Here is a 27,477-nt window from a genome sequence, read left to right as displayed (position 1 = left end):
TACTTTGCATTCAAGCTGACAATTTTGTCCCAAAGAGCAACAGTGTATGGAAACAAAATTAGGCTTTGCTTAAAAGAAAAAAAAAAAGAAAAAACACCATGAACGGAAGCGTCAACATATTTCGGGTGTGTATGAGCTGCAAACATAACGGCGGCGGTGCAAAGTGTCAAGGCGTGATTGATAGCGGTGCTCCCCGCTTGTACAGGAGCAGGGAAAGCGATAGCTGTGTTGGGCTCTCTCACAGCATGCAGCAGGCGTGTGCTTTTTTATGTATGAAGCCACGAGGCCAGTGGAAATGAGCGGCGCATATCACACCGTTTGAAGCGTTTTGAATAACTGAACACTGCACCACGTTGAGTGGCGTATTCAGCATTTCTGAGCCATCCCAACACACCAGCGATGTGCGCTTTAAAGAGGTGCAGTCACAAGTGCATCATTTTTTGAAGTTTGAAATCAGATTTTTTTTTTTTGTTTGTTTGTTTGTTTTTAAATCAAATACACACTCACATGTAAAGCAAACAGCACGTTCAAGATGTGCTTTGGCGCAAAGAAGAATTCATGCGTTAAGACTTTGTTGCTACATCAACGTAGCGTAAAGAGCAATTTTTCTCAATATATTATTATTCTAACTTGCCATTACTTCTTCCTCTAACCTTTATGCTTTTATCTACTGTTACATTTAAAATTCGAATCAAATGTAAATAATTACCTTTAAAAAAAAAAAAGATTATTTCTCACATTTCTTTTTTTTTAAAAAAAAAGAAAAGATGTGTTTTAGTGTGTTCAACACTGTAAACATTACTTAAATTCTTTGACACATAAGATAAAAATCGTCTCATTGTTGTGTAAACCTAATGTGTTTGTGGTGCCTGACCTCAAAAAATGACTGTGTTGCATCAACATAAGCAAGTCATTTGTATAAATCATATTGTGTAGTTTAGTGAGTTTATGTGGAAGCTAACTTGGGCTAATTCCCTAAAAATCTGTTGTGAGTGTCAACATAAAGGTCAATCAGTCAATCGTTGGTCGAATAAAAATACCAATCATGAGCCAAAAACTAAAAAAAACACTGAGCAGTGAAGTTAATTATATTATTTTTTTTACAGGAAAGATTCTGTGCTCTGGTATTTATGTTTATTTATTTTTTTGTATGACCCCTAAAATCAACACAAATTAAGACTCAAGTGACGGAATTTGCATCCTTCTGTACTAAAAACTTACATATTTTGAATATACAAGTGTGTTAAGGGACTGAACAAATTTGTCGTTCTACATTCAAGAATCAAATGTGAATGGACGGACGCTTCACAGCTTCAATGAGCAACACATTGCCGACGTGGTGGAAGGACGTAGCATTATAGCATGCTAGCTGACAGTGAGAACACTTGTTTTACCCGTCGGCTATAGCCTAGCTTCTGGCTAAGTCGGCACATTGATTGGGGCTTCATGTGGAGTCGTGCCTCTTTTTATGTGTGCAGAATTTGAAATATGGGGCCAGAAAGGTACAAAGCAATCATAAAACGTGCACTTGTAGACCCGAGTAGGATTTAACACCACTGCTTTCCAAACTCAAGAGAAATTGGACACAGGGTCTTTTCAAGAGAGACAGACTGTGGCTACACGCTTCAGTCTTTTCTTTTCTTTTTTGGTAGAAACCTCCTCCAGTTGTGCTTCACTCTGTAAAAAGAAATATTGACATGACATGACCATTTAGTGAGAGCTGAGTGAAACCATAGAAACATGTCATCAGGTGAGACCTAGGCACTCACTTGCCATCAGCGCAGCTTCTTGGCAATGGTGGTCCAAATGAAGCCCATCGTGATGAAAGACACGAGTGTGAACAGCGCCGCTCCGAGCACTGCCCCTCTGTTCACCATCGCTGGGAGACCAAAAAACTGTCATTAGCGGAGTCGACACACGCAGTAATTGCTGCACGCAGTGACATTTCACTCGTCTCGCTGCGAGCAGACACACGAGCACATCCTCACAAGCACAGCTGCGGCCCGGCGTTGGCTGGAGCCCCTCCACGCCTATTTGGGGTAATTAATCGAGGAAGAATTTCACTCTACGGGTTGGTAGGAGACAACGAGATGCGGATGAGAACTGATTAAAGGGCTCGATCCCCTTTTCGGAGCTCAATTTTACATCCGTGCTCTTTGCGACACTTGTGACAAAGGGCAGATTAATGGAACTTTTGGAATCATGGAGCGACTGCAAAAATTAGAATTGTCAGAAAAACTGTGATATTCCTTAACATTGGAAGAGAAGGTGAGATCAGTTGCTTATTTTTTATTTAACTTTATTTGCTGTTACATCGATCATAAAAGAAGAGATGGCCGCACTGGATCTGTAGTCCGTGAAATGAACTCTATAAAACAAGGTGAACCTAAAGAGTATCACAGCCGGCAAACAGCACAAATAGAATGTAAGTCATCTTTTAAATTATGGTATTTTTCTGTGTATTAATCCTGATGTCAGTCTATTTGATCATTTGAAAGCCACAGGGCTTTCATGACAGGGTTGATTGTGGGGACGTGGACCTCACCTGGCTCCTGGACTTCCTGTGCGGCCGCCGTGCCCGATGCGACAAGCTCGTCCAGGCTGATGTCACCCAGAGTCTCCGTGTCTTCTGGTTGAGCTGCTGCTTCCTCGGGCTGAACGTCTGACGTGACGCCTTCATAATACTCTCCCCTGTCCTCCAGGACAATGATCAGAACCGGCTCTTCAGGGACTGGCTCCTGTGTGAGACTGACGGGAGGCTCTTCTGTAGCCGTCGCTGCGGCTGCTTTCTCGTGACTCTCGTGCGTTTGGTCTTCTTCTGGAGCGGCAGGGACAAGGTTTGGAGTTGTGGTTACTTTGGTCTCTACTTCAGTTTCTTTTGAAGACTCTTGATGTGACGCTCCAGGGGAAACGGATACAACCGTCTCCTCTAGAACCTCCTCCTGCTCCTCTACAGGAGAGCTCGACGCTGCAGCTGGACCTTCCTGATTGTTCTCATCTGTGGCAGAGACGAAGACGACCGCTTCGTCCACTTCCAAAGCACCTCCATCATTTGGTGAATTTGGTGTCGGGACGTCCTCCGTCTCTACTTCAGTTCCCTCGGAATCTTCTTGATGCAACGCTGCAGGAGAAACTGACAGAATCGCCTCCTCTTGAGTCGTCTCCTCCAGCTCCTCATCGGAAGTGCTCATGACGACGTCGGCCAGATCTTCTTGACTTTCCTCATCCACGTCTGAGATAACGGCTGCTTTCTCGTGACTCTTGTGCGTTTGGTCTTCTGGAGCGGCAGGGACGAGGTTTGGAGTTGTGGTTACTTTGGTCTCTACTTCAGTTTCTTTTGAAGACTCTTGATGCGACGTTCCAGGGGAAACGGATACAACCGTCTCCTCGAGAACCTCCTCCTGCTCCTCTACAGGAGAGCTCGACACAGCAGCTGGACCTTCTTGATTGTTCTCATCTGCGGCAGAGACGAAGACGACCGCTTCGTCCACCTCCAAAGCACCTCCGTCTTTTGGTGAATTTGGTGTCGGGACGTCCTCCGTCTCTACTTCAGTTCCCTCGGAACCTTCTTGATGCGACGCTCCAGGAGAAACTGACAGAATCGCCTCCTCTTGAGTCGTCTCCTCCAGCTCCTCCTCGGAAGTGCTCAGGACGACGTCGGCCAGATCTTCTTGACTTTCCTCATCCAAGATAACGGCAACTGTTTCATCCTCCTCCAGCATGATGGTTGAGTCTGGTGAATTCTGTTCTGCATTTTCTTCCGTGTCTACTTGTGCATGTTCCTCTGAAGCCTCCTGATTGGTGCTTTCTGCTGACACGTTTGGGATTGTCTCCTCCAGCTGTGGCTCCTCCTCAGAGTCATCCGAGAGGACGACCACCTCGTCCACTGCCATTTCATCATCGGCAGGCTCCACTTGACTTTCGAGTGCCAGAGAAACATCGGACTCATCTTCTGCTAATACACTTAGAGGAGCTTGTTCTTCAGTTTGGGCCACCTCTGTGTTTTCCACTGATTGTGCTGCTGGCTCACTAGTTCCATCTTCTCCCTCTGGTTTTGAAAGCAAAACAGGTGACGGCTCCTCTTGGTCCTCCTCTGTGTCAGTCAACACAAGAGAAAAATCAACAACAGGTTGTTGTGAATCTAACTGCTCTGAAGCTGCCTCTTCTTGACTTGTTCCTTCTGTCTCAGACCCAGCAGCAGTCACCGCAATAGGTTCGCCTTCTTCTGGCCTCAAACCAAGAGAATCTTCCTCCGTTTCAGTGTTTGCATCAGCGTCAGTATCATCTGAAGCTTCCAGAGGAATGGCAGAGATTTGTGGCCGATCCTCTGCAGGGATCCCCTCTAAAGCACCAGTTGGGTCAGTCTCCTCCGGGGTTCCATCTGGAGATATTTCTGCAGCTGCAGTTTCATCACTGGCAGCGTCCACCTCTGTCACCTCCTGTTGGTCTGAAGTAAAAGGCTCCACAGTGTCTGCATCCTGGGATTCTGCCCCTTTGGTGTCATCGGGCATCGGATATTCTGGAGGTGTCACTGTCCCTGCATTGTCTTCTTCAAGAGTCGGTTCCTCAGGAGAAGCAGTTGCTTCCCCTGCAACAGCCGGACTGAGTTCCTCTTGAAGTGAGTGTTTATCCGCATCAACGTGTTCATGATCCCCAATCACTAGTGCGAGCTCCTCCGATCCTGCTTCCTCTGAGTAGAGGACGACGTTGACAGCTGAAACGAAAAGACAGTAATGAGCCCAGATTCAAGAGCAACTTAAGCTTGAATTTACTGTTAATGCAGTGACTTGTGTTTGCAATATGTTGCAATAAATATTAGGAAGGCTCATATTTCGAGAAAAAAAAACAACAACCCTCAAATATCCTTATATTATGTACTGTAAATGTATATTTGATGTCTCTTTGTTGTTTATGAGGATAACTTTCAAACACTACTGCCCAACATGCTGTATGTCGACACTGAGAACTTTAACTTCAACTTTAAGCAGGCACCAGCTATTCTGCTGGATTTGAAGTTCCTCTTATGATTCCACTAGACACGTTCCGCCGGCAGGAAATGGCATTAGGCGTAACACCGCCTCATTTCACAACAGTTGAGAAGATCTCCGCAAGGAGGGAGTCGAGCGATACGAGCTGAGGTCATGCAGGGCGCCGTGCTAACAGGAACAGGTGTGACAGTGAAAAGGCCAGCGAGGCATTTTGAGATATATTTGGTTGTTCCAACACATTCAGAAACAGAAGTCGTATTTTAAACCTGTGTGGGAGCCGGAGGTCAGCTCCCCATCTGAATGAATATTTCATTATTCATCTCCCGTCTTTTGAGTCACTGTCTTCCTCTTACGCAACAACAAACAGTGCCTTAGCGCTTTATATATTTTGAAGTGCTTCTCTGATCAGCCTTCAGAGTATTTGATCAAACGTACAGAGTGTTAACCTTTATGTCTGTCTTTAAGAAAAAAGTCAGAAAGATGTTCTTTCCTATAGCTCTGAAGACGGGGGAGGAGGAAACAAACTAAACACATTGCGTGCGCTGACATGAAACGCGTGGCTTACGTCTCGCTGTGGATGAGCCCAGCAGAGTGTTGAGGATGATGGTGATCAGCAGCAGGGAGGAAGCTCTGAACATGATGCCTGTCGAGTTGGAGTCCAACTGGAGCCCCAAGTGGAGAAGGAATGATCCCAGCCCGGCGGGAACACGTGTTGGGTGTCAGCGTGGACACACGTTGTGAAGGGGGGACACCATATGGAAATATATTGGAAAGCTACCGCGGGATCATATGGACAGCGAGGCTGCGAGCCAGAGGTCCATGAAACTGTAGCTGCATGTGGCTTCCCACCCCCAACAAATAAAGTTATTTTGGCCTGAATGCTGGGCTTCAGGTTGAGGACAATGGGTCGTCAGTAGGATTGTACCTCACTATTTACTAGCATCCAAATAAGACCCACAGGGCTGTTCTGCCGGCGAGGCTTTATCAAAGGTTCAGCATTATTTGTAATAAGTGTCTTTGATGTTTGTGAAGAATGAGACTGGGTTCATCGGTCTGAGAGCAGCAAGGTAGCTTAGCTTAGCGCTAATGTTGGAAAAATTCAGATAACCACTTCATGGCATAAATCTCCCAACAGCACTTCTTCAGCTCACTAGTTACCTTGTTTGATTAACCATAAAATACATTAAAATACAATTAATACAATAGTTTTCTTGGATAACTTCATATACGTTTTAAACTTTAAAGATAAGCTTAATGTCTCGTCTCACTACGACCATACAGATTACACTTTTTCAAAGCCAATGTTTTCTTATGTAGGATTGCTCAGGAACAATGAGCCAAGGTGGCCATCCTGGTTCTCCACATCCTTCATCTTCATATGCATTTAATGCTGCCTGTAAGTAAACACAACATGCACATTGCATCCAGGATTCAGAAAGAAGAGCACGGAGGGCGAGGCAATCTCCAAGGTCAGAAACTAGGCATATTCTAAAGGACCCGCGTGTAAGATTTAGCAGCTAACAATGGCAAGAAAGCAAACTGAAAAAATAATGTTAATGTTGACCCCTGCATGTTAATGACCCCATCTTAATTCATTTTTTTTAAAACCAGCTATTTCACCTTTGTAACAGTTTGTGTATCTAATCAAGGCATTCCAATTCAATTACCTAATCTGCATTTCTTGCAAACATAAATGTAAATAAACCTGAACTTGAACCTGTAGATCGGGCATGGGCAAACTACGGCTTAGTCAGTAAGTAATAAAATAGCTGTATTTCATCCATTCTATTCCGTTTTTTAAGAGTCCTTCCAATAAAGAGCTAAATACCATGGGGCTTCAAAGACATTTTTGGTTCATTTTCATATTAAAGCACGTTTTTTACATATGCATGATACATTTTGGTCTCAAAATTCTACAATTTTAGAACCCGTTGTGGCCCCACCAGTCAAACAGTTTGCCCACCCCTGCTGTAGATCCATGTTCTGGCCTGCTGTAGAACGGTGCCTCAATCATGCAGGTGCTCATTATCGGAGAATGATAAGGCAACAATAACTGATTTAAAGTCCATTTCATACCAATGCACTTCTTTTGAAATGTTTACACATTTGGCCTTTAACACAACAGACGTTTGGGAGTGTGACGAAGGAAGATGGCAGCGATACAGCAATGATGACCTCACCGAGGGAGCAGACGACGACACAAAACAGCACCAGCCTGTACATCCACAGTGAAGTTACCATATTTTATTTCTTTAAGTGCCATTCATGCATATTGGGATAGGGAGGTTGGGGGGGCGGGGTGGGGTGGGCGGTGGTATCGACAATTCTAAATAACACTTGAGTTATTTTACAGCACTGAACGAATACAAAGAGTAGCTGTGTCACCTCATCGGACAACAAAATAATAAACCGTGCAATTAACAAAAAGGAGGGAGGGAGAGAGAGAGAGAGCGAGAGAGAGAGAGAGACGAACAGGAGGAAATAAAAAGCGAAAGGAATGACAGAGACAAAAAACCGGGCGGGGGGGAAAAAAAATTAAAACAACAAAAACAGAAAAATAAAAATAAAACACAAACCAAATATATATTATCAACACTGAAACACTGAATGTAGAACCATAGTACAGGTAAAAGGTAGTGTCACACAAAAAGCCAACGCATTTTCATCACATATATACAATATAGATATATACATACTGTCACCCTCTGATTGGACAATAACAAAATACTCTATTCTTTTAACTCCTGTCTTTTCTAGGGAAAAGACCCGACCCCCCCCCCCCCCCCACTCCCACCCCGCCCCCACCTTTAAACCCCGCCCCCGAGAGGAAAGAAGGGATGATTGAAAAGACACATATGTACAAGCACAACAACACACCAGCACTGAATAAAATAGGCCCCGATCAGCAGTACTTGTTGGCAGTTCTCTTCCACTCTGTAACAAGAATTTTTTTTTCTGAATTTTTTTTCTCCCCCCCTTCCCTCTTAATTATTATATTCGCTACCCCTCCCCCACCCCTCCCCTCCCCCCACGAACGGTAATCTCTCTGGCAGGTATGTGTCTGGCTGGCGGAATTTTCTTTTATAAAACTTAACCGTCTTTAAAAAAGAAAAACTCACAAGGCAAAAAAACAAAAAAACAAAAAACAAAACACAATTATTCTCACGCGTACACACACACACACACACACACACACACACACACACACACACACACACACACACACACACACACACACACACACACACACACAGACAAAATTGTAATTGTGATTGTGATCCAGTCATCGTCTTCTCCCCCCATTTTTTCCCTTTAAGTCTCACGAGTCTGTTTGAATCTTTTTTGTCTTCTTCTCCCCCTCGGTGCTCTGTGCTGCGTTCACAGTCTTCACCTGGAAGAAGTGAAACAGACTTGGGCCTTGCGGTGGCCACACACACACACACACACACACTCACTGGACGCCCTTTGTCTAAGGTCGGCAGAGTCCTCCACATTTCCACCATCCGGATCACTCAGCTGACTGACCGGCTGTGCGGTCCGAGCGCAAAACAACAAAAAAACAACAACAACAAGAAAACAAAAAAGGATAACATTTTTGAAAAAGAAAAAAAAAAAGAAAAAAGAATTCCACAGGCAAGGCATTCCTCCACGTACAGCGGACGTTTTTCACACACAAGGACACACAAACATTGCACAAAGCAAATTTTGATTGGCAGGAGAAGAGAACAAAAGAGTAGGCTGAGAAAAATATACAGAAATAATAATAATAATAATCAGAGGGGGGAGAAAAAAAAAAGGAGACTTCAGTCTGCACACACAATGCAGCTGTGGACACTTTAGACTGGACGTGTATAAAACTGGGCTACTTCCAGCCTGAAGTGAACAAACAGACAGGCGGCCACCATCGCTTACAAAACAACCGTGAGGGAATTGAAAGTGCCGTTTCTCTTTCCAAGAAGGATAATTATGCAGTTTATATATATATGTTTGTATATATATATATGAAAAAAGGTGATTGTCTTCAAAATATCAAATTAAAACTTTCACAAGCATGGAAGCGAGCGTCTCTTGTTCCGTGTTCACTCATTCAGGAATAGTTTGACATTCTGGGAAGCGTCTGGATTTTCCGCTTTTTCGCTGATTCACACCAAGAACCCGTCTGTCACTGATTAGGAAGTTCACGTCCAAGCGGAGGAGACCCCCGCAGGACCCAATGTCCCCGCTCAAGCTTTTCTAAAAACCGATTCCCTTACATTTATATCAGTTTCCAGTCTTGGTGCCGATTAACTCGACAAAATCCCAAACCATCTTCTTTTTTTTCTTTTCCTTTTTTTTTGCAAAAAATCCAAAGTTAATTTCCCATAATGTTAAATCATTCCTTCTAACGCGAGCACTCGTCAGAAATGCGCGCCACACACGCTGGACAGCGGCAGCGAACGTGTCGGAGGGCCCGGCGCCGCTGCGTCGAGAGGGCCGAGGCCGACGTGGCGCCGCTCCCTATGCGAGACCCGGAAGGTGCGTTTGCATGTTTGAAAAACCCCGTCAGTAAAAGGTGTTACAGGAAGTGTGCAAAGGGCATCAACAAAAATTATCATGATCCAAAAAACAGAAAAAAAACCCAAAGTGTCTCTGGAGTGGAGTAGCCGTCTGATTGAGGAGGAGTCATATCGAGGGAAAAGCCTCCAGAAGGGCTCGTCTCCCTGCGCTGTGCTTCACAAAACCTTGCCACGGAGAAAGAAAAAGAAAAAGAAAAAGAAAAAAAAAAAACCCCTGCAGGTTGCAAATCTAGTTTTTAATCATTGTGTGCATCTGCTTCTGTGCTCATGTAGCATAGAGATGATTGCAGCAATCAATCAAAGCCCTAAAAATTACAATAAAACACACACACTTCCCGTACACAGACACACACACACACACACACACACACACACACACACACACACACACACACACACACACACACACACACACACACACACACTTCATGTTCTGTCTCGCTAGTCACATTTCCTGTTCAGATGTGATGGTATGACAGCAATATATATATATTTTTTTTACCCTATTACAACCAAACTTTTGGGCGGCTAAACGGAGAAGAATTTGAACTCCAAAGAGTGACGATCAACACTGGGAGCGGAAATGCTTTCGACTTTCTCGTCCCGACCCGAACATGCGGAGCCTATTGACCATTAATCAATCCAGGCAAACTTAGAGTATTAAAGTCAAAGTCCCAGCGATTGTCACATCCCCTTTCAGGTGAGAAGGCAAAATGTCTTCGAGACGCCAAAAACCAGTCGGGTTGCCTTCACTCGACCCTCAGGATTGCTTCCAATTTTAAGCAAATTCAAATGTAAGCAAATAAGCGCATTACCATGAATGGACGAAGCCTTTGATAAAGCAGAAATTGGCTCTGCACATTATAACAAGGTCTCAGAAATGAGGAGGGATGTGAAGTTGTCTCGTGCTGACATTTGAAACAAATGTCTGATTCTTTCTTTTTAGCCGACCTCTGAACAGCCAGCGCTCCATCTTTTTTTCATTTGCAGATACTTTAATGATCAACAGGCTCCGAACCCAAACCTGACACTGGTTGGAAAGGGTTGCATTTAAAGCGACACGAGAGTCGGACTGGTGAAATGATTTTTACGCAGTAAACAGAAACTGGACATAAAGTTATCAAGAATAAAAGTAATAATAATAATATAAGAATGATAATGAGAAAAAAAAAACGGCCTTTCCTGCTTTAACCTTCTGAGAGGAGAAGAGAGGAGAAGAAGAGAGGAACTCTTTGTACTACTCACTACTGGTTGCCGACGCCAACAGATGATGTTTCTCGCTGAGATCTCGCTTTGCTCCATTTAACATTTAACACCCTGTTTAAACGCTCTCTGCCTGTAAACCAAACGTCTACCACCACCAGTTCCGCCGTGTGTGGGGGCCACCACTCGGGGGATTTTTTTTTTTTTTGTTAACACCTTTTTTTTTTTTTTTTTTTTTTGCCAAACGTGACCGAAGAGCACTGTCACATTACTCACAGAGGCGGCGCCTGCGTTTCATGAAAAACAAACGAAAAAAGAAAGAAAAAAAAAGAAAGACAATCTTTTTTTTTTCCAGAGGGGAGAGAGAGAGAGAGAGAGAGAGAGAGAGAGAGAGAGAGAGAGAGAGAGAGAGAGAGAGATGGCAGATGAGAGATGAACTCATCCACGAGGCAGCTGAGGCCAATGTCATCACGAGAAGAATTACAAGCTGAACACGTCGCTCAAATCACAGGACAGTTAGAGAGCGGGGGGAGGGGGGGGGTGTCGAGGGGTTGGGGATTAAGGGGAGGGGCTTGGGGCTGGCAGGGGGAGGGGTGAGGGAGGGGGGACCTGGGCTTCTGGAGAGGGCTGCTGGCTCGGAGAGGGAGGGGCGGGGGGGGGGCGAGGAGCATGTGGTTTTACACGCGGATGTGTCCCGACTCGCCTCCGGACGAGCACAATAGCAATCACGTTAACATGTCTGGCTAAATAGAATGATTGTCCTCAAGGTAACATACTGGAGTTACGTTTTTTCGCTTTTCGTAAAAATGTCCGGGCTCCACAGCTCGTCAAATGTTCTGCTGCAATCCCGCCCGCCCGCCGTGGCCGCCTCCTCCTCCTCCTCCTCCTCCTCCTCTTCATCCGCTCTTTCAGCTCAGGCTGGCTTCCTCTGGCTTCCACCTCCTCTCCGCACTCCCTCTGGTTTGCCCACGAGCGTCCGGGTGGGGGAGGGGGGGCTAGACAATGGAGTCCCAGTCAAAGTCGTCCTGGATGTCGTCGGCGGGCATGCGATGCATCTGGAAGTTCCTAGTGGGTATCATGTGCTGCTGGTTCATCTGTGCGTGGTGTCCTTGACCAACACAGGGAGGAGGAGGAGGGTTTCGTCAGAAACTGTTTCGCCACTTAAGGAAGTATGAGCTAAAAACGCCCTGGTCTCGTTACTGACCCTCTGTGACATCACAAAGGGCTCTCGCACCTCTCCTGTGACCAAGTGTCACTTATAGCACGAAGCTAAAACGCAAGTCTGTAAATTAAGCTAATAAGCCAATACTAAGGTAATACTAAGCTAAAATGTAAGATAATACTAATACAATACACTGCTTGTGTAATGTATGTTATTTAATGTTATGAATGTCATTCCAATTTGTTTTCTCGCTCATGACAACAACACCAGGAAACTGAAATGTACAACTTTCAGTATAATTTGGGATGAGACTGACAGCACAATAATAATCTGCATCTCTGTCTATTTTCAAAAAGAGGGTAAAACAAAAAGTTGCTATTAAATAATGTCTAATTTTGATTGATTATGAAACTGCTAAAACCAGCAGAGGATTTAAATGAACTGCTCTCTTGAATGGATGTATTTCTCAGGTACCATAACCGATGTGCTGGTTTTATGATATTTTTGTATCTGAGGAAGTCTTAGTGTTCAAGTTAGGTTAAATTAGGTATAAATAAGGGACCGGTTTGCCATGTATTATTGTTATTTCATATCTGGGCCTCTGTTCATAAGCTACAGATGGCTTCTTGGGAGTCCCATTTTACAAAACGTATCTTGATTGTGAATTGTATTTGTATTTTAAATGATTTGTAAATAGAAGACATTCATTATTTTAAATAAGGGGAAACCAAAGAATCAATAACATTTTCCTTTTAGTAACCATAATTGGTGCGCGGCCGGTGTACTCTAACCCGCGATAAAAAAAAAAAAAAGACCTGAAAGTAGCTGTAATGTGAGAGCTTCAGGGCAAAGGTTGACTTTCTCTGTGCTACCTGTCATTGTGGGTCCAGTGGTGTTCATGGGGGGCATGTGGGGGTATCCCGGTGGACCCATCATGGACATGCCCTGTCTGGAGTCAATGTAGAGATTTCCTGAAGGCAGGACACAAGAAAAGCAGTTAAGAGGTGGCTGCACACTGGCTGCACACTCAACACAGTGGTATTCAGTCCTGGAAATGTCCTACTAAGACAGACCTGCACCGTTTTAAGCTAAAAGAACAACATCACATAATTGTAATTTGTGGCATCTATACAAGCACACGAGCACTATAGACGTCATTTAAAACCGTTTTTTTTTGGGGGGGGGGGGCTGGGAATGCAGGGCTAGGGCTGTGGAGTCTCACCTGTGTTGAGGTGCTGGCTGGGTTTGTTGGGGTGCATGGGGCCATGGCAAACAGGAGGCTGCACCGGCCCCTGTTGCTGGATGACGCCAGTGCGGGCAAAAAACTGGTTAATGGACGAGCAAAGGTCGGCGATCTGGGTGGGCTCCAAGGACCAGTTGTTTAGTTCCGCTTGCCTCATGCTCTCTCTTAATCCTACAGAAAAAAAAACAACAAAAAACAGAAGAGAATGAAGCAGAGTTATTACCACAACTGCTGGCAGTGTCTTTCTGCTGGCGAAAGAAACTGTATGAATGTGACAAGGACTGAACAAAACTGGCAACCAACTTTCCCCAGATATATATATAAGTAATTAACAGACATCGAGTGAAAAAAAAAAAACCCAAAAAAACAACGAAAAACTTTGGTTGCAATATGTTTTCATTATTTCAGTAACCTTCGGTGGGTGATATTTAAAAACATCCTACCTTGCAATCCTCGACTGTAATTGGATAAACTGACCTGCTGAGCTCAGTGTTTTGGTAATTAAAATTGAGGCTAGTGTAATTTAATTGAGGAGTTCAGTTTAATTAAACTCATAATCAACTCCACCGTGTCGACACTTCAGCACTCAATCAAAAAGCACCCTCGCAAAATACCTCCTAGTCTGCCGCCATAAACAGCGTCTGGCTGAACAACGCTTGTAGTTTATTCACAAAGGGAACAACGCGGGAAAAAAAGTTGGGCTTGCGGCGCGGCAAACTGCACCTTGGAAAGGTGAAAGGTCGACATCAGCCCAATTGTAGCTGCTAGCGATGCGGCAGCTCTCTTTCAGTGCATCCAGATTGGGGTACCAGTCGGACAGTAGACCTGCAACACACACACACACAAACAGGCGCAACATCACCGAGTTGAATGATATAGGTAATTTTGGCCCCCAACACTAGAGTTCACTCCTGGGACACATAAAAATTTGCCCCTAATTAAAATTTTTGTGCGCTGTACTAAAATTTGCTGCAGTCCCTGTTATTTACTGTGGCCGTGGTAATGAGGCCAGATGATGTATTTTTTTTTTTTTATTGTGGTTACAAGTTTACGGCTGTGTAGGCATTCTCGCGGGCGCTTCAAACCAACAAAAACGAGTTGACTGAGTGGCCACTAGGAGGCGCCAGTCGCCTCCGTAAGAGGCGGATGAAGGACGGCTTTGTTCTCTCGGCAGACCGCCGACAATAAATCACCGGCCGGGGTGACACTTCCTTGAAGCTCGGTGACAAAAATGACCTGCACCGCTGGGGGAAGCACTCGACCGCAACCGCTTGCCTCTAAAGACCGAGAGGAGGGCCGGCGAGGGGATTTTGGGAAAGGAGGCGCGCTCGCTTGCCTGCCGGGGGACGGGATCGGGGGGAGGAGACGGTGACGGACAGAGGGGTCTCACCTGTGTTGCAGGCCATCTGTTGCTGGGTAGGATGGGGCTGGTGGGCGAGGCTCTGGTGCTGCTGCTGCTGCTGCTGCTGCGTGTGCTGCTGCTGCTGCGGGTGCTGCCCGTGGGCAGGGTGCTGCCCGTGCTGGGAGTGCTGGGCGGCGGCGTGCTGGGCGGCGGCGTGCTGCTGCTGCTGCGGGTGCTGATTGTGTTGACTGTGCTGGCCGTGCTGGCCGTGTTGGTTGTGTTGGTTGTGTTGGTTGTGTTGGCTGTGCGGGCCGCCGTGCTGCGGGAGGTGCTGCGCGTGCGGCGAGCCGTGGCCGGGGTGCGCTTGGCCCGGGTGGGACAGGGGCACCTGGCCGCTGTTGGCCGGGTGGCTGTTGGCCGGGTGGCTGTTGGACTGGTTGTTGGACAAGCTGTTCTGGGTGCTGAGGCCGCCGCTGGGGGAGTGCTGATAGGAGCAGGAGGTCTGGTGGCTCTGCTGGGAGGAGTCCGACGGCATGTTCATCAGACCTGAGGGACGGCGAGAAGGAAGGAGGGAACGAAGGAACGAAAGATAGAAAAGAACAAAAGATAGAAAAAGAGAAGGAAAGGAAGGAAAAGACGCACATGAGATGGAGACGATCCGGGCACAGCCAGGCAAACAATTTCAACGTTGCCGGAAAATAATCTTAAAACGTCAATCAAACGCGCCTGGATCTCAGAGTGAGATTTGAATAGAACATTTTCAGTTTTTTTTTTAATTAAAAACGTTTTGTTTTGTTTTTTGTTTTTTTTTGCATGAACAACATTTTTGGCTAAATTGGCAACGTTTTTTTTTTTCTAATTTGACTAATTACAGTTTAATTTCCGCTTGACCATTTGTTGAGCTCCAATGCCAAATAATAACAATAATAATAATAATAATAATAATGATGATACCAAAAAAAACAAACAAAAAACTGCCTGCCTGACTGTGGAAGTGTCGAGCGCTAGCTCATCCTTGACAAACTCATTTCAGTCTCGGTGTTTGGCTGTTGAAAAACACACAACTAACCCCCCGAAATGAAACAAACGTAGCCAACGCGGCCTCGGACGGACGGACGGAGCTGCGGCACGTCACGTGACTGAAAACTCGTGCGGCGCCCTGGTCTTCGCATGTTAGTAGACGAAGAAGGAGAAGAAATAAAATGCAGCCACTTAAGCGCTCCAGCCTGAACGTCTGGCAATAATGGGACGAGGGGCCTCCTGGTGTTTCAGCTCCTTCACTGTGAGGCGGCCCAGCTGCCATTTTGTTGTGTTGGGGGAATGACTCAGCATTAGTGCCGCGTCTCTCAGGTTCTGGGAAGCCTGAGATGCTGCGGTGGCCTCTCCTCCTCCTGCTCCTCCTGCTCCTCCTGCTCCTCCTCCTCCCCACGGCTGCATCCAGCCTCTCGCGCAGACGCGGCGGCGTGAACATCTGCACTCGCGGCCGCAATCATCAGAGTGGCGGGGAGTGGTTTGAGAGCCCCCCCCCCCCCCCCCCTCCGTCCTTCACAGCTTTGGCACAGTAAACCTATTTCGCTCGAGTGCTTTTAGAGCCGACTCCGGCCCCCCCCGTAGCCCCTCCCGCCTCCCGCACCTCCACAATCAGCACGCACCACTCGCCGCAGGGGTGACAAAAGGTGCATCTCTTATCGCCGCCGAAAGCCCATTGTCCAACCGGGGGAGAGGGTGCAGGTGGGGAGGAGCGGGGGGGGGGGGGGGGCGAGGATACAGAAAGCAATTAACGCGGCAGCAGAATAATAATGCGAGCTCATTACCTATTATCAAAGCCCGGCGAATTAGCTCACTGTCTACAGAGCAGGCAGAGTGTGAAATCCTGCTCGCGCCATTATTTATGCTTTTTAATTGCCGGGGCCGATCCGACCAGGAGATTTATTTTACACGAGGGCTGGAAAAAGTTACATCGAATGAAAACGCAGACGACAAATTCAAGGAGGGCGGAAACGTCGGAAGCGCCAAGGTCCGTTTGGGGTCGGCGGAAGTAGGTTGCGTCTGGGGGTGGGGGGTGGGGGCGGGCCGGGCGGCCCCCGTTTTCCCGCCCGGAACCTGCTTCGTCAAGAGCTCTTTGTTTATCAGTCAATCAGATTACAAGCGGAGGAGCATTTTTCGGTTCTGCGGGGACTCTGAGGCTTTCGGGAAGCCTTTGCTCTATCAAACCGCTGCAAATCCCCCCCCCCAATCATTATGACAAATGAAGCTCAAATCCAACAGATTTGCTGAGCGCTGGCCAGAAGCTCTCTCTCTCCCACCCCCCCGCGCCAGAAAACATCCAAGGAAAAAAAACGACAGTCGAGCAGAAACGATGGCGCGCACGATTCTGAATGAACCGTAAAAACAAACGCAGTAACGTTCCTTTTTACGTCCTGTGATGAAATATTTAAAAATGAACTCTGCTTTTGATTAGCAAATGAAGCCCCCCCCTCCGCCCCCGCCGCTCGGCCAAATTAATAAATAAGTACAAATAAAGAATGTGACACAGAGAAGCCGTAGCGGAGAAGTAGGCCTGTTGAGCGCGCGCTAATTTCTCTGTAAACCCTTTAAAGAGCCTCAAGATGAACCCTGCTGGAGGAAAAGCATTCCCTGAAGAAGGAGCGATGGATGAAGTTTGCCGCTGGGCTCCTCCGTCCTCGCGAGGCCGCTCACCTTGTTGGCTGAAGGACTGCTCGAAGACAGACTTGTAAAGGCTGCGGAAGGAGGCACTGAGATCTTCGAATTCGGAGAACAGGAGCTGCTTGTCCCGGTCGGGCATGTTGTACTGGGACTGGGCGGGCTGCTGGAGGTTCATGGACTGGGACACGGGCTCCGGGTGGGTGGTCACCTGCGGGGGAGAAGCAACAAAGTCTCGAGTGTTAGAATTGTGTCAATAGAGCGAGTGGCACAGGGATTTTTTTGGAACGAGTCGCGAAAGAGCGGCGCTCGCGACTTGCGGGACAATACCGCCGGCCGTCTGAAGGGGGCGATGGAGGGGAGGGGGGGTACATGCGCTCGAAAGAATAATTACGCAAGCGGTGGCAATCCACCGGCTCGGCGGCTCAGCGGGCATTGAGAGAGCAACTTACAGCGGACACAAACCCGATACCCCGGTGGCTGAGCAAAATGTATTTAAAACAAAATCAATAGCAATACCTTGTACAAATAAGCCGGCCTTTGTATCTACGTGTTTGTGTTGGGCAGTCGATGGCGCCCCCACCCCCACCCCCACCCCCGACCCACCCGGGCTGTGAGACGGAGCGCACGGCTCTCCTCTAGCAACAAATTTGTCTACTAGATTGGGCAAAACTCCTGTCCCCCCCCCCCCCCCCCCTCCTTCGCACTCCTCCTCCTCCTCCCTTCCACCCGGCAAGATCTGATCCGAGTCCGCGGTGGGCAAACGGAACAAAAGAAATTGCATCCAAAATTTTGATTAAGAACGGCTTTTTCCTCTCCCAACATGTGGGCAGGCTCCAGAAAAGCGCGGCTCCTGGTCCGCGCCCTGGCGGCGGCGGCGGCGGCTACGAGTGAAGAGGTGATAATAAAGCCAGAATGTTTACTCTGAGCTGCTGTGAGCCGCCGCTTCGGCTGCGAGAGAGAGAGAGAGTGGGGGCGAGGGAGAGAGGGAGGGAGCGCACATCCATCAGGCCGAGCCGATCGATGCCCACAGCCTTGAGCGGGGAGCACTCAAGGAAGCGGGAGGACCACACCAAAGAGGGGGCATCTCTGGTGGGAGGACATCAGAAGGAGCGCTTCTCTTTTGTCTGCTTTCCAGGAGCGTGCACATTCTTCTGTTTCCCTTAACCCCGCCTTCTGATGTTGCACTCCAGCACATGTCCACCCTGAACCTCGGTCTATTGCTGTTTATGGATGAGCTCCACTGGAAGGAGGCCTCCCGGGGACGTGCGCCGGGATGAAACGGGACGGGGAAGCGGTGCAACTTCACCACTAAGCCGTCTGGCAGGGTTCCATTTTTGTTCATTTAGCGAGTGTGGCTAGCCCACTGCTGGCGCGGAAAAAAGAAAAGGAAGAAAGTGTGAGTAAGAATTAAATGAATGATTCGGCCACGGTGTTTGGAAGCGGTTGCCCGAGAAGGAATCATCAGTTTAAGAAGTGGCGTGTTTTAAATATCCACGAGGCAGATTTTCAGGGAGCTGCGCTACTGACACTGTGTATGTATTTATTAATTCACCTCTCTTCATTTCTTTCATTTGTAAAGGAAAAGAAAAGTTTGGGGTCACTGACTCATTACTGCAGTGGACTCCATTATAACCAGCTTCATGAAATAAGAGAGAATGAATACCAAGTGTGCAATATGCAGCATTACAGAAGTTGAATGCTTGAAAACTGATATAAATTTTTATTTTTTTTTTAAAGAAAGCTTTGCATTATAATCACATTTAGTTGTGTGTGCTGAACCATAAAAGAATGAACAAAGCATCATGGTTCATCTTTTAGCAGACTTTTAGCGTGTTCACACAGAATTTTGCACACTTGTAATTCTCTCAATCACTTTTAATTGGCCATTTAATTAAACATTAAAATGTTCCCAGACTTCTCGAGCACATCTTGACTGATTTTCGTGCTTTCAATATGATGGCAGGGCGTTCAAGATCATTACTAATACAACAGGTTATAAGGCGGTTGAAAGCAGCCAAACGTCTGAATGGTAGTGGAGATATTCAGTAAGGCTGTGTTGTACTTGTGCAGAGAAACCCGTGCTTATAGGTGAAGTAGGAAGTCGGTAGACCTGCAAAGTCAGATCAGGCCCATAAATAGAGCGTGAAGCCCCTCTGCCAGTATAGAAATGCATCCAGGTGACTTCATACACCATGATGCACTAAACCTCAAACGCCATCTTTTTATAAAGCACAAAATGAAAAAAAAAAACAACGAAAAAAACACCAACAGCTCTCTGACTGCAGCCGCTGGTTTATCTGCTTGCTCTTCTCTTTCTACCAGACTACAAAAGGTCCATTTGCATTTTGAACCGGCGCTATCTCATCGTCTGCGAGCAGCGTATTAGAGAGGGAACACGCTTTTTTATAAATTATTTTCCATGAGAAACGATGAGAGCCGAAGCTGCAGAGATTGCGGCTGACATTAAACAAAGAATCGCAACATGACACGAAACGCTGTTTGCGATACGAAAAATAGAAAAAGAAGCTACGACGAAAAATGGGGAAACGTTTTTGAACCTGAACCTACGTCTGGGCCTAGGGAAGGGTTGAGGACGGTGGTGTGGAGGGGTGGGTGGGGGGGCTGGGGGTCTTACCGGTGTGTAGCTGTGCACGCTGCCGACGCTGTTGAGATTGACGGACGCCAGGCTCTGATCAGACAGGCTGTTGTTAAGGCTGCTTCTCGGACTGTCGCTCCCTTCCTGGTCTGTGTTGTACAACGCCACCTGAAACACACACACACACACACAAAAGCACACTTGCATTAGTCAACGCACACACACACACACACACACACACACACATACACTTGCTGATGGCAGCGAATCTCTGCATTCCTCCCAGATAATGGGGCTTTAAAGGCAACATGATTCTGCAGTCAAACAATGTCATTTTGAATGGAAACGTGGAGCCTCAAAGTGTGTGAGCCCCCAAGCAACGGCAAGTCCTAACAGTGGAGCTGTGTGTGTGTGTGTGTGTGTGTGTGTGTGAGAGAAAGAGACAGAGAGTGAGAGGCGCCGGGCCAACGTCGCAGTCACCGAGGGGGTTTTGGGCAACACGTAGGAGTCTGAAGACGTTCCCGTCACTAAAGGTCACACTACCGTCGGACACATCTGCTCACCGAGCGCAGAAAAAAACCCATCCGGGACGGCGAACGATGGATTTTCGCCGCCATCGAGGACGCTGACCTTTCAATACCGCAGCCCAAACTGGCCGAAGCACTTCAGGACGACAATCTTAATTATCGTCTAACAAGCTTTTTGGTCCATCGCGGGAAAACCCCCCCAAAAACCCTTTCCTTTAAATGAAGCGCGCCAGCGGACGACGACGGCAGTCGAGGGCGGCCACCGATAATTAAATTAATGACACCCACGGAGAATACGAGCGCGTTCTCGCTCCCTGCGTCGGCGAGACAGGAACGGCGGCGACTCGGCTTTTTCTTAAGAAAGGAGCGCGTGCGTTGGCGTGCGTTGGCGTGCGTTGGCGTGCGTTGGCGTGCGTTGGCGTGCGTCAGCCCGTGACGGAGTGCGGCGCGCGGCTCCTGCCGGTGGAACAGAGCGGCCCTCTGTGCTATGCACAATGGAGCAGCAGTGGCATCGGCCTTCGGGCGGGCGGGCCCAGGCTGCATGCGGCACCCTGATTGTCGTCAGCGGCGGTGGCAGCGGTAGCAGCAGCAGCAGCGGCAGCAGTGGTGGCGGGAGCGGCAGCAGCAGCGGCAGCAGCAGCAGCAGCAGCAGCAGCAGCAGACTGAAGCCTCTTGTGTTTCTGCCAGTGTGCAGCGAGGCTCGCACAGAGGCCACCAGGGCAATCTTCGACCGCACACACTCACACACACACACACACAGACACACACACACACACACACACACACACACACACTCACTCACTCACTCACACACACACACACACACACACACACACACACACACACACACACACACACACACACAGACACACACACTGTCTGACTCGCGAGCTGACTAAGGTGCCGTCTGGTATGAATCCAGGAGAGCGAGGCTGTCTGATCGTATTAGGCTTTTTTTTTTTTTATTATTTTTAATATGGAGCTTTTTGCGCCTGAGCTGCTCGACCGCAATAGAAATACTGTGATTAAAAAAAGAAAAGAAAAAGGGGCGGTAAATGCGAAAAAGAAAAAATGCAACACTTTAACAAAAGAGGGGAAGAGGCTGAGGGAGGGCGGCAGGAGGAGCTCATTAGGCGACTCGCAGGCTTCCTCCACTCGACGTGGGCTCCGCTCCAGCGTTCATTAGCAAGAGGAGAACTCGATGAGCGGCTACGACTCGAAGGCTCGGGCACGTCGGCCAAATCAGCGGCCCGACGACGCTCATCAGAAAGAAAAAAAACAAAACAACGGCATGCCGCAGAAATATAAACGTTCCGTGTAATGAAGTCATAAAAAAAAAACGGCCTTTAAAGCTTTAAGTCTCTCACCGCAATCTATTTTTGACTCTCGCTCGCCCCATGAAGTGCGACGGTTCCGACGGCCGGAACAGGCAGAAGCGGCTCGGCGGCAATCGCCGCCGCGCGGCCCTCGCTCGCTTGCTGCTGAGCGAGCGAGCGAGGAGGGCAAGTGGAGAGTTGCTATTCTTAGCGCCGCATTAAGTGAGAAGCCAAGAGGTGTCTTTTAACGCCCAGGCTTAATCTGGAGCCGGAGACGTGGATTATGAAATCAAAGCCAGATTGGCCCAGGTGTGTCTCACCAAACAATGGCAGACCCAAAGTGCTGAGCGCCAACCCCGCCACCGCCGCCCGAGCAGACAGGAGAGGCAGACGGGGGGAGAGAGAGAGAGAGAGAGGGGGAGGAAAATAAAAGGCCGGGAGGAGGAGAAAAAAAAAAACACGCAGTTCCAACAAATCCTCCTCTTTCTCTCCCGTCTTTTACACTCGAGTGCCGGAGTTTCTGCACGTCCGTGCCAACACTCAGGGCCACCTGAGAGCACAACCTTTGTAGGCTGGTGGGACACGAGTCTGTGGGAAAGAAAGAAAAAAAGGCAGGAGGAAGAGAGAAAGAGGAGGGGGAGGAGGAAGAGAGGAAGAGGAGGAGGAGGAGGAGGAGGAGGACAATCTTGCGAGGAATGTGGGACAGGAGAGAGTTTGGCGGTTGTCTCGCCGGCATCTCCAATTGGTCCATCTGAGAAGGTGGGAATGAAGGAGGGAGAGAGTGAGAGAGGGAGGGAGAGAGAGAGAGGGAGAGAGGGAGAGAGAGACTGGAATAGAAAAAGGGGAGCGAGAGAGAAAAACAGAGAGGGAATTCCTGTGGCTTGGCAGGCTGCACCAAAAGGGGCGTGGCCTGCCGTGTGCTCAGAATGTACGACAGTGAGGGCCGAGTTCCCTCCGAGGGGTCGGGTGAGCTTGTGTCGCTCGGCTACCGTGCGGCACGTCGTCGCATTTCAGTGACCACAAGAAAGAAGAAGAAGAAAAAAAAAAATCAAACCGAAACGAGACGAATCGAAACTTTGCTTCTTGCTGCGGTGGAACAGGAGCGCCGGACAGTTTGTGTGTGGGGGGGTTTGAGGGGGCCGAGTTAATATTTTCTGCTTGTTACTCTCCTGAGTTATTGGACTGGGAGGTATTTGATGGAAGGCGTCCAGCCCGTTAACTGTCAGCTCTTTATATTAGGGCCTCATTACTCGGCATATGCTGGCTGGGGGAGGAGAACAACAGTGTGGCGGCGGCGGCGGCGGCGGCAGGAACTTGTTTGCAGCAAATCATGGAAGGGGGAGGGGAGGGGAGGGGGGAGTGGGGTTGGGTCGGCTGGGCTCTTTCAGACGGAGGGTCTACGAACGTGTCTCCCGTGTGCAAACCTTAAACAACAACCGCACGTATTGGGCACAGGCGACACAAAGACAGAGTCGTCAACGCTTTAGCGTGCTACTCGGCGGCAACATGCAAAAAAAAAAACAAAACCCAAAAACCCTGGACGGCCGCTAACTTTGTTTCCTCGATCAACGCCCCCTGTTCATGTTAAACAGATCCCCCCCCCCCCCGCCCCCCTTTCTTTTTTCTTTTTTTCCTGCAACGCTTGAAGCAAATGAATAAGCCACTTTCGCAGGCTTTTTAAAAAGTGCACCTGAGAGCTGCCCCCACTGGGCTCGGAGGACGAGAGCTTAAGGTTAAAAAGCCTATTTAAAATTTCAGAGTGAGCGGCGGCGCACTCGCGGCTAACAGCTAGCGGGTCCCTGTAGCTTTTTTTTTTTTTTTTTTTTTTTTTTTTTGCTCGACGATGCACGAGTGTTTCCTGAGCTTTTACACGTATTAGAGAGAGACAGAGAGAGGGAGAGAGAGAGAGAGAGAGAGAGAGAGAGAGAGAGAGAGAGAGAGAGAGAGAGAGAGAGAGAGGAGGAAAAAAAAAAAAGGTGCAGCAGCAGAGAGCAGACGGCGCCAGCAGCAGGGGTGGTCACGTTTTGCCGTGCGGTCGCAGGGCTGAGAGACACGACTCTCTGGGCGTCAACCTCCAGCACAGGTGCAGAACGCGGGGAGCCCGATGCAGCTCCATCCTCTCTCACTGCAGCCTGCTGCTGCTGCTGCTGCTGAGGGAGTGAGAGCTGCCGGTGTGAGCGCAACACTCACCAGCTCCGAAGACAACAAGAACCTGCTGCCCCGTTGTTGTTGTTGTCGTCGTCGCTGCTGTTGTTGTTGCTGCAGTGCAGGTGATTGTGTATTTCGGTGTGGGTTGCGTTGCGGAGAGGCTTAAGGCACATGAATGTGCGCTTTCGCTCGCTCGCGCGCGTGTGTGTGTGTGTTTGTGTATATCTCTCCTCTACTAGAGTGCACCTCTCCTCTGTGGGGAATAGTGCTGTAGGTGGTTGGAGAAGTGGGTGGGGTCAGGGTGCAGCCGTGTAGCCAGGTGTGTGTTGGAGCTGGAGGCTGGATGGCTGGCTGTAGTACCTTGTTAGTCACAGTGTTGATTGCCAGCGTTGGAGAGGCACTTCCAGAGATCATACACTCCATCCCCAAAGACTCAGACTCCAGGCTGTACGGCGTGGAAGCCTGTGGGGGGTTGGGGGTGGTGTGTGGAGGCAGGCAGGCAGGCAGACACGCACACACACACACACACATAAAAGGGGGGGAGGGGTGGGAGAAGGAAAAAAAAAAAAAAAAATCAACACTAGCCAATTATCAAACACATGAAATCCCATCGCAGGTTGCAAGACCCAAATAATGTTTGCGCAAATCTTCCGTCTGCTCACATGCAATATGCGAGAATGTGTGTGTGTGTGTGTGTGATACACATACACTCTACCCTATTGTAGGTGACAGAGTTACACCTTTATTTAGGTCACATTTGAACTGTGTTTTCTGAAAATATAGTGACGGCCTCCCCACACACACACACACACACACACACACACACACACACACACACACACACGCACACACACACACACACACACACCTTTGTCTTGCTATGTTGACGCTCCGCTGTGCGGGATAACTCCGCCGTCTCCTCAAACTGCTTACTGTAAGAGGATTGCTTGCCAACAATACCTCCGTTAATTCACGATAAACATAAATGAGATTTCACAAACTCTCAAGTCTTGCGTCTCTTCGGCTGTCAGAGGAACGAAGAGGAGGCACGACACGCGCGTCCTGAACGAAACAACCTCGCCGTCGCTCAGCTCGCTGTGCTTTGCGTCCCAGAAGCTTCGGTTGACGCGGAATAAAAAGCAAGGTGGGTTTTTCTTCTTCTTTTTCCCCCCCTCCCCTTGCACCTTCAGCGTTTATTATACGTTGAACCTCGCCGTCGCTGGAGACACGCTGCGCTGAATGAATTTGATAGTATTTGGATGCTGCGGGCCGATTACATTACCAGAACTTCATGATAATGTGGACGTTAAGACGACGGTGTGCGAGCTAATGCGTGCCCATGAGTCTGCCGTGTCAGTTGAGGGAAGAAAAAAAAAAAATCCCCTCTTAGGGAAGAAGACGGAGACGCTGTTGGCCCCTGGGCCGGGTCAATCAGAGCGGCTCACTGAAACCTGCTGCTGCCGCTGCTGCCGTTCACAGCGCTGGGTGAAGCTCATCCATAATTAAAGACAAAAAGCTCCAACTCAGAATAGATGGCATTAATTGATGTTTGTTTGTTTGTTTGTTAAATAAATAAATAAATAAATAAATAAATGAATAGAAGTGTAGAATGTAATGTATGTAATGGCTGCCTACAGCATAGTTTATTAATAAGGAGGCTTCTTCGCGACGGGCTAGCGAGGCAGCGAGGAGAAGCAGGTGCATCGAGGCTGGACGGGAGGGAGCTCAGACTGATCTGGTGTGTGTGTGTGTGTGTGTGTGTCTGTGTGCGATTGACGGAGCGAACGGCAGAGACGGAAAAAGGCCCCAAAAAAAAACAACAAAAAAAAAAAAAGAAAAGTAAAGCAATCCCAGAAATACCTTGGCGGGGACAAACAGCAGAACAGCGAGTAGAGGAAGGAGGCAGGAACTTTATTAGAGGGCGAGCTCCTTGTGTTCCGGGAAGTGAGCGGCGTTCACACTCACCCTCTCTCCAGATCTTGGCCTCTTCTTTGGCCGTGTAGGCAAGGCGTCCTCCTTTGGGTTGGTGTCAATGGCCCAGTAAGAGCCCTGCAACACAAGGAGAAAAAGTCCCCAATGCTCATAAAAATAACAGATGCTTTTATTTCATTATTATTTTTTTTTAAATAACATTACAAGACTTGCACTAGATTTTTAATGTTAAAAAAAACCCAAACCATTTGTACACAAACACATTGGGATTGAGGCATTTTTCCTTTTTTTTTTCTTCCAATCCCCATCAGGCAAAGGTCTGGTTTTGAGTTCTGTAGCTGTGTGTCTCCATGGCTCGCGCTATAAAGAAAAGGCCCGGGCTCTTCCACTCCTCGCTGAGAGGCTGGCGAGGGTGCGGCGCGATGGCCAAATGCTAAGCCTTTCCTTAAGCTTCACTTCCTCTGCCTCAGGTAGCGAGTTAGCGCTCTTGGCAAGGATGAAGGCTCCAACGTCTCGAGAACGTGAGGAGCCGCGGCAGCGCTAACCTCGCCGCGTTGGCTTTCTTCGAAGGTCTGAGCTGAGGCTAATCAAGGGGAGCGTAGTCGGGGGCTGGCTCTGGGGCTGCGGCGAGCAATTCCACAAACCAGGCTGCATTATTTATCTCTGCATTCGGCCCCCCGTTTAATTTATTTTTCAACGCTGTTCTTCCTCGGAACCGGCAAGAAAAGCAGCTTACAGTATAGATTTTCACCCTAAGGCCCCCGCAAGTTGTGAATTCATTTTTAATATTTTATATGGTCCTTGATAAAAAAAAAAAAAAAAAAAAAAAATCTCAATTGTCTAGAGGAAGTGAGATCAGGACCTTTAAAATTACTTCCTTAGAAGAGAGAATAATTGTTGTTTCCCGAAGAAATTCTCCTGAGCAACACACGAGGCCGCAGAAGAGGCTCCATCTCAAGCATCTATACAATCACCACGACCTGCCCCTGTTAAATCCAGCAAATCACTTTTTTCACAGCTCACTTATAGCGCTGCTGAAATTGCTCAAATGAATAGCTAAGACCACATTCGCAAGAGGTAGGGGGAGGGGTGCAAGAAAAACAGACGTTTTAATATGTACGAGGCTTTGAGGTCAATTAATTGTTTTCCTCAGAGGGAGGAAGAAGAAGAAGAAGGAGAATTCTCAACACAATCAACCAGGAGGAGGAGAAGCATCTCGCGGGCCGACGTGAGCGGCGGCGAGACGCAACGGAGGCTGCGCGTGCAATGTGAGGAGGGGGCGTCGCCCACGTGTGGTCAGGGGCCGGGCTGGGGTTGATTGTGGGGGCGGGGATGTTAACAATTAATCGATTGTCGATTAATTGTCAATTAAGAATTTAATCGATTGAATAGAATCAGTCGCAATTAATTGAACATCTTTTTTTACACGGGTAGTTAATATTATAACAGTGTAGTGGCAGGAAAGAGCAGTTCACCAGTAGATACTGTGATGGTCATAATATACCCAGAAAAAGTTACAACTTTTTAAAAGAAAAGTTGAAATGTGACCCATTAGAAGTCAACTTAAAGTCAGAGGATAAAGGTGTAGGGTGTTGTTACTGTACTTGTACTCTAATGTAAAAATGGGTCACATTGGACCCTCAACATTATTTATGGGTTAAATAATGTGGTCCTTACACATTTTTCATTGTGAAATTTAGGTTCTCAGGAGAAAAAAAAAATTGCAGCTGATCGATTAATCGTTAATCAATCGATAAGGTCAATCAACTAACGATTAATGAATTAATCGATTAATCG

At 47.9% G+C, this 27,477-nt stretch overlaps 2 protein-coding genes across 7 annotated transcripts in view; both read right to left on the bottom strand.

The window, feature by feature from the left end:
• Positions 1-782: 782 nt before the first annotated feature.
• On the bottom strand, positions 783-4,603 carry LOC142887069 (uncharacterized). Its single transcript, XM_076024381.1, has 3 exons — positions 2,546-4,603; positions 1,770-1,879; positions 783-1,677 (listed from the first exon to the last, which is right to left on the bottom strand). Exons 1-2 carry the CDS (start codon positions 4,509-4,511, stop codon positions 1,776-1,778), a joined length of 2,070 nt encoding a protein of 689 aa, XP_075880496.1. The 5' UTR covers positions 4,512-4,603; the 3' UTR covers positions 783-1,677; positions 1,770-1,775.
• Positions 4,604-7,212: 2,609 nt separating this feature from the next.
• The window catches only part of foxj3 (forkhead box J3), a 79,083-nt gene continuing 58,818 nt past the window's right edge, over positions 7,213-27,477 (bottom strand). Inside the window, exons 4-13 of one of the 6 annotated variants that reach the window (XR_012926559.1) lie at positions 25,714-25,797; positions 24,109-24,210; positions 19,797-19,925; positions 17,195-17,369; positions 14,543-15,040; positions 13,876-13,977; positions 13,132-13,323; positions 12,782-12,880; positions 9,906-11,855; positions 7,213-9,875 (exon numbers count right to left, since the gene is read on the bottom strand). Coding sequence is in view for 2 of the 6 variants with exons in the window: in XM_076025408.1 (XP_075881523.1) it covers positions 11,743-11,855; positions 12,782-12,880; positions 13,132-13,323; positions 13,876-13,977; positions 14,543-15,040; positions 17,195-17,369; positions 19,797-19,925; positions 24,109-24,210; positions 25,714-25,797 (1,494 nt within the window). In the remaining 4 variants the exon portion in view is untranslated. Of the gene's footprint in view, positions 11,856-12,781; positions 12,881-13,131; positions 13,324-13,875; positions 13,978-14,542; positions 15,041-17,194; positions 17,370-19,796; positions 19,926-24,108; positions 24,211-25,713; positions 25,798-27,477 lie in introns of all 6 variants that reach the window. The other 5 variants (XR_012926557.1, XR_012926560.1, XR_012926558.1 and 2 more) reach the window with 5 other exon arrangements.

This window comes from Nelusetta ayraudi, unplaced genomic scaffold (assembly GCF_046127955.1).
Source record: "Nelusetta ayraudi isolate G7.1 ecotype Tasmania unplaced genomic scaffold, CSIRO-AGI_Nayr_v1 ptg000017l, whole genome shotgun sequence".
NCBI lineage: Eukaryota > Metazoa > Chordata > Actinopteri > Tetraodontiformes > Monacanthidae > Nelusetta > Nelusetta ayraudi.
This window is presented reverse-complemented; position numbering and strand designations above follow the sequence as displayed.

Bases quoted from the DNA above. Each gene is read 5' to 3' on its own strand.
- LOC142887069 (XM_076024381.1), bottom strand. From the start codon at position 4,511: ATGCCCGATGACACCAAAGGGGCAGAATCCCAGGATGCAGACACTGTG. The intron at 1,880-2,545 runs GTGAGGTCCACG...TTGGTCTCCCAG, and splicing joins ACAGGAAGTCCAGGAGCCAG to CGATGGTGAACAGAGGGGCA.